Source organism: Hyalella azteca, unplaced genomic scaffold (assembly GCF_000764305.2).
Source record: "Hyalella azteca isolate HAZT.00-mixed unplaced genomic scaffold, Hazt_2.0.2 contig3971, whole genome shotgun sequence".
NCBI classification, from domain to species: domain Eukaryota; kingdom Metazoa; phylum Arthropoda; class Malacostraca; order Amphipoda; family Hyalellidae; genus Hyalella; species Hyalella azteca.
The window spans coordinates 69,392-82,253 of record NW_025934199.1 but is presented as its reverse complement, the minus strand read 5'-3'; the positions used below and the strand labels follow the sequence as shown (position 1 = coordinate 82,253).

Sequence of the window (12,862 nt, the reverse complement as noted above, 5' to 3'; positions counted from 1 at the left end):
ATCGCGGCTTCACTGCCTTTGATTTACTAGCATTCCAAATAAATCCAGTAAATTCCAATATTTTCCTCTTTACTGATCGACTTGCTGCGTTACGAACTTAAGGCAGCAACTCATTCTCGGTACAAAATTTTTCTGTGTCTAGAATTGAATACCGTTTCTTGTACCATGTTGGTAGAAATTAAGGGTTCTTCTTTGGCTTTGATGAAGTTAATCTATATATGTTAAATTAAACGAGTTTAATCAATGATAACTTAATAGGCAAAGCGCAAATCAACCACGAACTCATTAGCAAAGAAAGGCCCTAGAGGAATCACAAGATTTTTTTAGGGAATATTGTTAATTTCTTGCCTTGTTATGTGCAATTATGAGTTGAGTTTAGTTTTAATATGTAGAACGACCTAAAAGATGGCAGACGTTTTTGTGCAGCAATCTCGTTCCGTACTGCAGAGAGTAAGAAATGCAAGGAGGCCTTCGCGCCCGGCAGCTCCACTTTTTCTCGAGGAACTTCGAATCGGGAACGCAATGCGCAAGAAACGATCCTCTCGAAACGATTCTCCTCGATTATTTGATTATGTTCAACCCCGATATTATTTCATATTCTTTGCAAGGTTATAATTCATTTAATCACCAATATATTGAACATCCAAGCTCACCTTTCATATTAAATTTAAATAATTACCCCAGCTATTGACAGAATGTTTTTCCCCCGAGCCCTATTTCTGCATCGTCAAGAATTGTAAGCTTATGAAACGGACGTTTATAATAAAATGGAATATTATATTATCGCGTTCGAGGATTCGGTACCTGTTTTCTATATACCCTTTCACTATGAGGACATCGTCAATTTAAAAAGTAGCCTACCATAAGCCACTTTAATCCGTGTCACTTTTGCTCGACTCGCCTCGCCTTGGGCGTCAAGAAGGCAACGCATACACTCTCTCGAGCCTCGTGTTCTTTGAAAAACTTACTGCAAAGGAGATTTGCCCCATAGCCTACAGCCCCACCCGACACACATACTACATGCATCGTTAACTCACTACCCAAACGTTCATGGATATTCCTGATTACTTATTTGTTTTATACTCGATGCTTTGTGGATGCCTTTTTTTAATCTAGAAATATCAATTTAGAATTGATTTAAAAGATTATAAGCTAATAAGACGCAAGAATGACATTTCCGCCTCTACCGTTCGCATAAGTATGTGAAATGAAGACCTAAATGTATACCGTAATACAACTTCGTTTATACAAATACAATTTTGAAGCTAGATGTATGATCTTTCGCATGCCGACCTTTTACTCTTATATCAGATGGATTTTTAAAATCCTTTTCACTTGGATTTCAAATGTAAACAGAATGAACTCTGATAGAATCGTTTTAGCAAAAGTGCATGTCCAGCTTCTATGCGTGCACTCAATTTAAAAGATTTTTGGCTCTGCGCATATGAAATTCGGGGATGAGGATTGTTTTTTCCTGAACTCTGATCAAATTTTTTTGGGGTTCTCGTTAAGAATCTTTACTATCGCATTGTATTAGATGCAATTAACCCATTCAATTTCCAATCAACATGACCTACAGGATCGACTTTTACTGAATAATTCAGATTTGCAGACATTTTGCTGTGGCGCACCGGCATTTTATGGTAGACTTTCTAATGATCAAACTGATGGCAGTACCGAAACTGGTCCAATACCAACTGATTTTAGAGCCATGATTCTTTAAGGGTAGATAAGCGTTTTATGTACAAATACAGAAATATTTCATAAAGCTTTGGCCTGGTGACTGAGGGTGGATAAACATTTTTTTGTCAAAATACTGATGTATTTTATAGCCGTGTCTCGGCTACTGCGAGATATGCACGGGACGGCACCTGTTTTGTAGGTCATCTTACGCCTCTATGGGGCGCGCTCTCTCGGATGTTGGACCAGTTCTACATCAGACCATTCTCTGATCTACTTGTAGAATCACCGCGAATTCCGCCCCGCAGTAACTAAATAACAGACGAGTTATTTCGTATAGTTAAGTATTCATTCTTGTAATTTATAACATTTAACAATAATGTTAGCAATAGTTCTTAGTTTTCTAGGTCATTGGTTTTCTACAGAACTCGTCGATTCGTACATACTCGTAGGTAAATCAAAGTCATATATAGTCGAACTGTGTGTTTTCATACAGTGTTTTACATATTTTTATGCTTTCTTACCTGCAGCGCTAGATCTTTGCTGGAAGTTTTAAAGTTGCAACTTTGAACGCTATTTTGTACGATGTACAAATTGTACATACACCTGCTACCACTACGAAGAAACAATGCATTAGATTTCCAAGCCTCTTCTAACACGCATCGCACCGGATGTCATGACCTAACCGTCAATGAACTTGACGAGCTCCGACGTGCTGATCACTCCTCTGATGACATTGATGGCTCCTGATGACCGAAATTTAAAGCGCGCAGCCGTGAAGATGCTTCCTGCAGGCGTTTTCAATTCACTGACTCGACTTTTTGTTGGTATTGAATTCTTGCTTGATCTGCATTACTCTACCTGTTGAATAATAACGTAACTTTCAGTAATCATTAAATTTTGCATCATGTTGTTTTTCCATCGAATTTACCTCAATATGTTGAATCAATTCAAGAATTTGCGCTTGCCATGGCAGATAGTAAAAATTATAATATCCCTATCGTATTCTCATTATTTTTAAAAACCCTATCCATGTATTTATTTATGTTCCCCATTTACCGTTAGCAAGCTAATCAGGCGACTGATCCTTAGAAGAAAGCCAACGCATCTTCGAAAGACGTTTGGCTGAGATTGCATCTTTTATCTCTTCGAGCAGCATCCAGGTGTTGGAAGTGGTGAAGGATGACTCAGCGATTAGCGGCGTCTCTTGAACCGCTGTGGTGGTAGTGGACTCGTTAAGTTTGCATGAAAATGGCTCGTTCGGGTTAGCTCCTTAATGAATACGGCGTCGTGTGTCAAGTCACATGCAAATGTTGAGGCTATGCTGGGAGTCAGGCATTATCTTGATGTAAATTTTGAATGATCATCGAAAAAGCCATATACGTGCACGAATTCTGTTTGCCATACACACATGCCTTGTTTTTGTTTATCTAGTTATTATTATGCTCCGCTAGAGCAAACAAAATTCTAGGTGGTTTGTAAACAAATGTCATAACTTATAATTGACACGCATCTCTGCGGTTCATTTAGTCTGAATTAGACCCCAGAAGTTGGAATTATACTTTTCTCGCTTTTTTGCGTTGTCGTGTCTAGTCCGCCTGAGAGTTTTTTTCCAATGTTCGATGATGTTATCAAATGTTTTTATGTTTTATTTGTTTTGTTATTCACCATTAGTTATCATTTCGATCTTTCAAATTGAAGCGCTTCAACGGCCCTGTCATCGCAGGGGCTTAATCCTCATCACTCCAATTGGTTTACAAAAGTTACGGTATTTATTATTACAAGCTAAAATTTTTATGCATTTATGTTAGATAAATGCTCTGTCGTTGAAGCTATTTGAACTTACTGTAAACTTTTTGCCACATTTAATGCAACTGTACAACAAGTTTGAGATATTGGAAGTATTTTTTATTTTTATTATATAATTAACTTTCTCGCTTATCATTCGCTCATCAAGTTTATGTCTATTCTGCCTATACCGTATAATAAATTGGGCTCATTTCACAAGCATCGCGTATACTCCAACTTTAAGCTCTTCTTTTCAATGCAGAATCAGACTTACAAACGTATTTACAAAATACATGCATAAATGTCATCCCGTAGACCAATCCCCTATTAGGAATGTACAAGAAACCAAAACTAAAGGTTTGTTTCAAGTAACCCTGCAGTTAGGACTGAATTTCTTAAACTTGCAGCTAGAAGATTATTCAGTCCGTAATCTTCCGATTACAGGTGCGCCTATTCACATCTATGTCATCTCACCGACAAATCGCCTATTATGAGTATCCAGAGAACTGAAGCAAAAGGTTTATCTTAACCCATTTCTTAGGCCTGCAGCTCACATCTATGTCATCTCACCGACAAAACGCCTATTATGAGTATCCAGGGAACTGAAACAAAAGGTTTACCTTAACCCATTTCTTAGGCCCGCAGCTCACATCTATGTCATATCACCGACAAATCGCCTATTATGAGTATCCAGGGAACTGAAACAAAAGGTTTATCTTAACCCATTTCTTAGGCCTGCAGCCAACATCTATGTCATATCACCGACAAATCGCCTATTATGAGTATCCAGAGAACTGAAACAAAAGGTTTATCTTAACCCATTTCTTAGGCCTGCAGCTAGAAGACGATGTAGTCCGTACTTCTCACGAGTACAACAGCGTCCGTCCATCCGTCCGCAGCGCGGCCACTGAGCGCCGGTCTCCGCGGTCCGCTGGTTCCGTGCTCCACTTCGTGGGCTCGTGCGCGGCTCGCTTCTTTGCGTCCGAGATCTCGTGCTGCTCCCGCCACGCTGTGTGCGGCGGCTGACGTTTAGAATTACCGACCAATTTGATATGGTCAGAATCGATATAATTTACTGTTGGAATTTATTGCGTTATGATTGATTTGACCTAATCATTTATAGCATCTGTTCGTTGATACTCGTTTGAGATACTCTAATAAATTCCTGTCTATCGTTTGGAATTGTTGAGAACAGATTCATATCCAACCGATTGAAAATCTGACCGATCTAAAATCTGAATTGTTTCATAATAAGGCACGAATTCGAAGTTCTCAGACATATCGAAGGCCTGAAATCCTAATATAATAATATATTTTTAATCGAGACGTAAAAATAATAATTCAAACATACCTCAACCCCACCCGACACATAATGTCAATGCAGTAAAGTAGAAATGCTGCTTGGCAGTGGAGACACCTCCGCTGGTATTATTTTGGATCGGTGTTCGCGTCCGTATTAGTGACGTGATAATCTTTACCCGTCGTTTTAAACAATATTCTTCGCAGTATCTACGTACCTACATTGAGAGTATATTATTCTATACTTAATGTATGCGCAAATGTTTTAATATATTATGCATTCGCGCTGAATGCGATCTGAAAAGTAGATCTTTATTTTCCATTTACATATACATACATATGTTTTAAACATAAATTAACCATTCATGCAGTGACTTCGAATTGTTTTGACAGGCTCTAAAATAAATGCTTTGAAATACTATCATAATGATAAGTTTTGTGGCATACAATACTCATCGATAGCCTCGTGATTCAAACCTTCAATCCCTTCACTAGCCACGACCCTCAACCTCTGCACTGGACCACGTGTCGTGATGTGTTGCCGCGTCTCGTGTAGCTCCAGCGTAGCTATGCGGCGTGTGTAGCCTGTCTCTTATACACATCTAGATGTGTATAAGAGACAGGTATAATGAGGCTGCGAGCAGAGTTGTACTCGTAACAACAGTCCAGTTGTATAATGAGGCTGCGAGCAGAGTTGTACTCGTAACAACAGTCCGGCAGTATAATGAGGCTGCGAGCAGAGTTGTACACGTAACAACAGTCCAGTTGCATAATGAGGCTGCGAGCAGAGTTGTACTCGCAACAACAGTCCAGTTGTACATTGTAGAATGAGGCTGCGCCCGAGTTGCAATGAAAGACGCTGCTAAATATTCTGAGCTGGAGAAAAATAACAGCGATAAGCTTCTCGCATTTGTCGCACAGATGACTTTACGTCACGGGCTCATTAAACATTGTTCAGGGATTAGGGTCAAGCCTATTTAACGCTCTCTATACAAAAACGAGCAAATTTCAAGCAATTTTTGGATATTCAGATAACATTTGGTTTACTTTATTGTAATCTTTGTGCTCGTATGCTGCGGGAAAATGCACCTTAACAAATTCGAAATATGCATTTTTTGTTCAAGCAGTAAATTTTATTTAATTCATCTCATTGCAGTCGTAATTCTAGGTGTGTGTTGCTTTAAAAAAAAATAAAAGTTTTTATTGATGTCTGAGCTACTAATTGAGAACGTTCCTCTGGATGACACGATTTCACCATGACTTAACATGATTAGCCGTATCGTTTTTCAGAACATTATTACATCTTGTGTATAAGCGTCATATGTTACCTGACTAGTATAGAGGAATTTATTCAGGGGCTGAACATAACATAGAAATTGTCCATTTCGTCAAAATTGCTTTAACTGCCATTTTCAACTTTACACGATATTTTCACGGTGACCAAAGATCTCAACTATATATTTCAGCCAGGAAACAGACGAGTGCCTTTGCAACCTTTATTGGATACGGATCACTTTACCAACTTTGTAATAAATAATTAAGTTCTGATTAATTCACATTGCCAACTTTCATCAGGTTTTTTTCGAAGATTATTCCACCGCCGTGCATGCGAAATTCAATCTCGGTTTAAGCCAATGATATTTTCATCAATTTGCATTGTTAAATTTTATTTAATTTTGTTATTTTTCTAAAATTCCGTTCTCCATCTGACGCGTGCACTTAAATATCATATATTTTGTATTTTCAACGTTTTATTAAAAATACAATGCAAGTTCCAACGATCGGAAATAATGCAATTTATTTCCAGAAATGAATTTTCTTAGGTATTTTTATGTGTTGTTCTCGTGAGTGGGAGATTGCAGCGTCGTAGCGCTTAACTGTATCACTGTTTGGTCCGTACACCATTCGACGTGCGCACTTCAATATATTATATTTAGTATTTTAAACGTTTTATTAAAAATACAATGGAAGTTCAACGATCGAAAAAATGCAATTTATTTCCAGAAATGAATTTTCTTGTGTATATTTATGTGTTGTTCTCGTGAGTGGGAGATTGCAGCGGCGTAGCGCTTAACTGTATCACTGTTTGTCCCATCGTCTGCCGTACATCTGCTTCGTTTGACCCACTCGCTGATAACTGTTGCGCAGCTGCCGTCCCGTGTAGCTTATTTTTTCTTACTGATGAGCCGCCTATTTTATTCATTTTTGAACACAATATATATCTGATGCTTTCCTGATGCTTCACAAGTGTTCACAAATAAAACATATTTAAAGTTCATCATTTATTCCAGTTATGAGTCAATAAAGAAACACAATGTTGACTTTAAAGTTTATGCTCAAATGATACATTCGTAGTTTTTTTAAAGACATTATTTTCGATGACTGGCAGATTTTTGTAATTCCAAGCGTGTCCAGGCTGTTACTCGAACACAGGAGAACCTACAAGGCGCTACAAATAAATCAGTATTGCTCTATAATATATATTTTTGTGCGATCATTGACTTCAGCAACTATTTTCACCAGGAATTATATCCTAGAAATTCTCATCAGTTTCTTTTGTCCACTAAAGCTTGAAGTTAAGAACTTGATTTGAGTCCCTTGTCCTGCGAATGAAAATTATCTTTAAAATTGAAATAACCTTAGATGAAAATGAATTATGATTTATCCGTGGAATCCAACTGAAATAAGGATAATATTGTCTGAGAAATGTGAAATTTCTGTTACTGTTTTCGCCTCTGATTAAACGCTAGCGTTCAGTTCGGTTATACTGGGATCTTTCGTGACGCGGCTGCTTCTTGGCCGAGGAATCTTTTTAGCTGCGGCGGAAACGTGCATGGAAACTAGAATATTGGAAAACGTTGCGTATCTTATTTTATTTTATTTTTATTCTAAATTCCGTTTATCAGGCTTGGCCTCGTTCACACAATCGATGCACTGACGAGAAGATTGTTTCCGTAGTATCGTGAAGTTGATAGAAAAAGTAATGGATACGTTCAATCCTTATTTCCATTTTATGCAGACAAATTTAATCGCATTGAAGTTGTTTGTTAGTTTTATGTATGATCAAATTTAGGCAAGCGTTATTATTTATTTATGATTGTTTCTGCATATCTCTTCAAAACTTTCATCGTTGAAAGCAGATACTTTGCTTCTTAATAATACTCATGATTCGTTCGGCTGACACTCATCTTTTCTGTCGAGTTTTGTGGAATCGGCTTGCCTATTGCCAACATAATTTTTATGAATAATTTTTATAGTACCGCGGTATAAATGTGTGCACCGGGCAATAATTTTCGCCGAATGTCTTTATTTCTAAAATGCACGGGATAATTCTGAGACCACCTCATTATAAGTTTTCACCCGTAAATCTAAAGGTAGTTATTATTGTATTCACAAGATTCAAAAAATTCTCGAGGCTTGGCCTTCACGCGTACAATGAGTTTTATATGCAACCAGATTGACAACGACTGAACGCGCTGTTCAACGGATTTTAATTGACAACAACTCAACGCTGTTTTACGAAGTTTATTATTAAAAATTCTAAAAATTTCTTGAAGACAAACTAAATTTTCCTACGCGTTGCAGATGGCCGCGGCACAGAGTTACCAGCCTGCAGACTTCGGGCTGCAGAGACCTGGCACGCTGCCCTCCATCGCGCAGCTCGAAGTCATGTGCGGCAAGGACCACCTCACTGTACACCTCTCCTTCTCGGGGCCTTTCCACGTGAGCTCAGCGAAGATTTTGTGCCCTAGTATTATAGAATAGAATAGAAGTGTCGGCGCTGAAGAAATAGGCCCATGGCCTGTTGCCGATTCTTGAACTTTTCGTGACTTGATTCACAAGGGATCCGGTCTTTGGAACCCGATCTTTCCATAGCTGACGATTGATTGAGATAGCTGCTGGACTTATTGCCTGGTCCGTAATTTGCTAGGCATTTTAAGACTGAACATATACTCCTGCATAGCTTCGTCTAGTCTGTTTTTGAAGATGTTCATACTCGGAGCGTCAACGATGCTATCAGGTAGGCTGTTCCACATGTCGGTGACTCGAAGGTATTGCTTGTTATGTTCCAACTTGCTTGTTATGTTCCAAACTGCATTTTTGTGATCCAATATGTCGCCCCCTTTCCGCTTGTAAAGATTCAAAGCTTTATTTCATGGAAATTACTTGATTTGTTTTTGCGTCAATTGTTTGCTTGACTACTTAATTTTTACTTCCTTAGTCGCGCATTCTTTTTATTCGATGCATATCTGTTTTGAATTTCAATCGCGCTGGTTAGTTTCCATTTAATTTATTAAAAACAATACGTAACTTGCGACAGTAAAATAACGATATTGCTGAAAAGAGTTCATACATATGAATAAACTTGGCGCAATTATTTATATTTTGAAGCATGACTACATCTTTTGTAAACCCGTCAGCCGCTTAGCATGCCTAATCTTAAAAGAGCAATCTATAACATTGAAATGTGACGACAAAAATTGTAGATGTTTCTCGTATAAAGCCTTCGTTTTATTGCCGAATGTCGCTTTAATTCTTTCATTTTAATTTCAGGGGCTCGTGTCATCCAAAGGGCAATTCGGCAACCCTGATTGTTCTTACGTGCTGCCCAATTCCGGCGGCATGCATTTCGAGTTTCAGATTTACTACGACAAATGCGGCACAAAACCTGACATGGGCGGCAAGTTCTACGAGAACACCATCATCATTCAGTACGACGCAGATCTCATCGAGGTATTAATTGTGCTGGACTCGGATTTTCAGAAATAGTTCTTCATTTTTTTGCTGAAACATTGCGGTACATGAAAGCATATAGTTCAAACCGCTGTCTGATACAACTGACAAAATCGGATATTTTTTCCTATAATATTAGTGCCGCATGAATTATATTCTCAATTTAGTAAGTGATCGTCTCATAAAAATATCAGCCTATTTCATTACATTATGTATACTCGCAATGGCCTTATATATTTTCATCAGTTACTGTTGCATTTTTTTACTCTTGAGCGCAGGAGATAAATAAATATTCCTGTCCAGGTTTGGGACGAGGCAAAACGATTGCGGTGCGAGTGGTACAACGACTACGAGAAGACAGCCAGCAAACCTCCCATGGTCATCTCAGATCTGGACGTAATTGCGCTAAATTTCAGAGGTGATTTTTTTAATGTTTACATTCAAGATGTGCCAAGGGAAAACTTGTTGTCTAACGATAAAAGAAGATCATACACGTGTTTAATTCAATTTGTTCACGAAAAATGGCCGATTTCATATTCGTAGTCGATATCAAAGTACTGCTTTAAAATAAATTCAACTGCTTCAATTACTGTTTTGTTCACTTAGTATTGGTTGAAATCAATGTTCTACGCTCCATTTCAACTTACGTCAGTTTTGTGAGTCTAATGAGAAGGAGTTCATATCGTACGCACTTGTATTTTATGCCCATAGCTGCCTTCGTATCTCTACTTATTCCATCGGCCTAAAAGTTTTTAACACAAGAAAGTAATCCATGTCTTTGTGGTGGTATTAATCTTCTCAGCATTTTCTTCATATTTTCGCTTCAGGATTCTAAATTTTTTCTCTATGTCGCAGGAATTAAATTTTTGGTATAGTGAACCTTGTGTAAATTTGAAAATGTTCAGACTTCGTAATGTCGATAACTTCTGTAATGTCGGCTGCTCTCTGATTACGCTAAATCTTGAAGCATCAGTGATATTGAGATTTTTGAATAGTTGTACCCTTTCTATATAAATATTTAACACTTCTTATTTAATTGAACACTTGCTTATGTTAGAAATTTTAAATTCGATTTGTTCTATTTCATGTTTCTTGACGAATCGTGATTCCGTTCAATAGGCCTCCTACCTTAGGTCATTAATTTTGTTCCCCTAACAGATTCAGTTATTTTAATTCAATATGCCATCGAAATAATATGGCGCATATGTAAATGTTAATTGTCATCCATTTTCCCTAATACCAATCTTCTTAACAAAAATTTCGTAGTCGGCATCTGGGCACCCGCTCATTTTTTTCCGCTTTCCAGGCGATAACGTGGACTGCTGGATGGAGATTCAGGACGGCAAAGGACCGTGGGCCGCCCCCGTCACTGGAATCGTCCCGCTCGGGTCAACTTTAACGATGGTCATTGCAATCAATGACTACGCTGGTTTGTTATTACTTCCATATCTCTACTTGTTTTAACTTGTTTGCAATATGTTTCATTAAATCAAAAAGTCTAATGCATCGTTGAAGCCGTGATATTTTTCCTGAAATAATACTAATCAGCCATTTTGGTTTTTGCGATTGGTAATATTTTGATATTTGTGTACCTATGTGTTGTCTCCGGAGCGGTGTCCTTAACGCTTCATCATTAAAAATGTTTTTTTTGGTACTTCTATTTTAATTTCCTCCCTCAGGTGAATTCGACATGAGAACGAAATCCTGTGAGGCGTCTGATGGCACAGGTCCCCCTATTTATCTCACTGATGAGAACGGCTGTGTTCTTAGGCCTAAGATGATTTCGAACTTCATGAAGCTGCGGAACAATGACGGCCGAGCGACAGTTATAAGTTACGCGCATTTCCATGCATTTAAATTCCCTGACACCATGTACGTCCACCTCAGATGCAAAGTCGAGATCTGTCGCTACGGCTGTCCTGATCACTGCCAGAGACCCATTGCAGGAAATCCCATCGGAGATTATTCAGAAAATAACGAACAGTTGCTAGCGGCCGGCTCCAGTCAATACACCACAAGAGAGAAGCTAGAAAAATTAAAATTGATAAGTCCTCGGGAGTCTGACTTCAGTGATTTCAGCGAAGGTGACCGACTGACAGCCAGACGTTCTGGTCTTCGTTCCGATGAACGACCGAAGGCAGAAGGAGCGCGAGTCCTGCTTGGCCCAAGAAGCCTTCGACACAAACGTCAGGTTGTGTCACGTCACGTACGCGCAGCAGATGTCGGGGTGACCACCGAATTCAATGTGATATCAGAAGCAGATCTTGAATTTACGCCCGGAAGAGAGGAAGGTGTGACAGTGTTCCAGGGGCAACGGGAGCAGGTCATCTATGGTATTTGCCTTCCAGCGCCTGGGTTTTCAGCGCTTTTTGTTTTGCTTGCACTATGTACGGTCATCTCGGTTCTGGTGGCAGGGTTCATGTGCCATCACCGGCAACTTCAAAAAGATGTTACAGAATCGCCGGCTTACATGCACCAACCTCCCCAGAGCTTCGCTGCCTTCAACATGGTACATTTCATCCGAACTCAACTTATAGGTCAGGCTATGTAGAACGCAGTAATTACTGTTGGTCTATTTTTATGTCAAAGGACTCTAAATACTGTCGCGGGCGGTTATAGGACAGAACATAAATTTTCGATGCTTCTCAACTGGACAGATTAGACAAGATGTGAAATAGCATACGCCTTGATTGCCCTGAAGCCTGAGTTCAGTATCATGTCAATAGTATTAAATAGCATTTTGAATCTCTAGATTGTATGCACATCGATAGACAATGACAAGTTCAGTATTATTTTTCCAATCAGACGATGGAAACAAATGCAGTTGTCCCAAATTGACCGCTGTTCGTTGTTTTCATGTTGAAGTTTTATTGTTCGGGAGTAGACGAGATATTTATTGTTACATTTAAGGCTAAGTTCGTGTAAATATTTATTTTTTACGCGCGGGAATTTAATTATTTAATGATCGGACTCAAGATTTTGAATTTTAACTTTTTTCCTCAGGTCTAGTGCGAAGAAAAAAAACATCCGTGTTAAGAAAAAGACAACAGTTCATTCAATTCATTTCACGCTTGCTCAGAATTATTTTTAGCCTTTCTGCCGAGTACTGATTGTCGTTCAGTAATGCTCGCCGTTTTAATTCAACATTTAATTTAAGTAGTATAACGGCAGTTTGCCGACAAATAACTTTTTATCCCGGTAAATTTAATACATGTAACATTTGTCATCGGATTTCAATATTATTTGTACTGCGTTAATTTGGTTAGGCGAATTTGGGCTACGTTCAAGTGGAATTCAAGCCCATCGATTCATCTAGTTAAGTCCGTATGCTCATTCTAGCAATTTCTTAGACATCTCGTTC

At 38.6% G+C, this 12,862-nt stretch overlaps 1 protein-coding gene across 1 annotated transcript; it reads left to right on the top strand.

Annotated features, from left to right (window-relative positions):
- The first annotated feature begins 405 nt into the window (after positions 1 to 405).
- LOC108682952 lies at positions 406 to 12,471 on the top strand. Its single transcript, XM_018172219.2, has 6 exons — positions 406 to 450; positions 8,353 to 8,490; positions 9,322 to 9,501; positions 9,805 to 9,919; positions 10,808 to 10,930; positions 11,181 to 12,471. The coding sequence occupies exons 1-6, from the start codon at positions 406 to 408 to the stop codon at positions 12,050 to 12,052; spliced, it is 1,473 nt and encodes a 490-aa protein (XP_018027708.1). The 3' UTR covers positions 12,053 to 12,471.
- Positions 12,472 to 12,862: the final 391 nt, after the last annotated feature.

What these genes read in the sequence shown, in the direction of transcription:
- LOC108682952 (XM_018172219.2), top strand. Translation starts at nt 406, where the DNA reads ATGGCAGACGTTTTTGTGCAGCAATCTCGTTCCGTACTGCAGAGA. An exon ending in CTCGTTCCGTACTGCAGAGA is followed by an intron (nt 451 to 8,352) that starts GTAAGAAATGCA and finishes TACGCGTTGCAG; the next exon opens with ATGGCCGCGGCACAGAGTTA. An exon ending in TGCAATCAATGACTACGCTG is followed by an intron (nt 10,931 to 11,180) that starts GTTTGTTATTAC and finishes TTCCTCCCTCAG; the next exon opens with GTGAATTCGACATGAGAACG.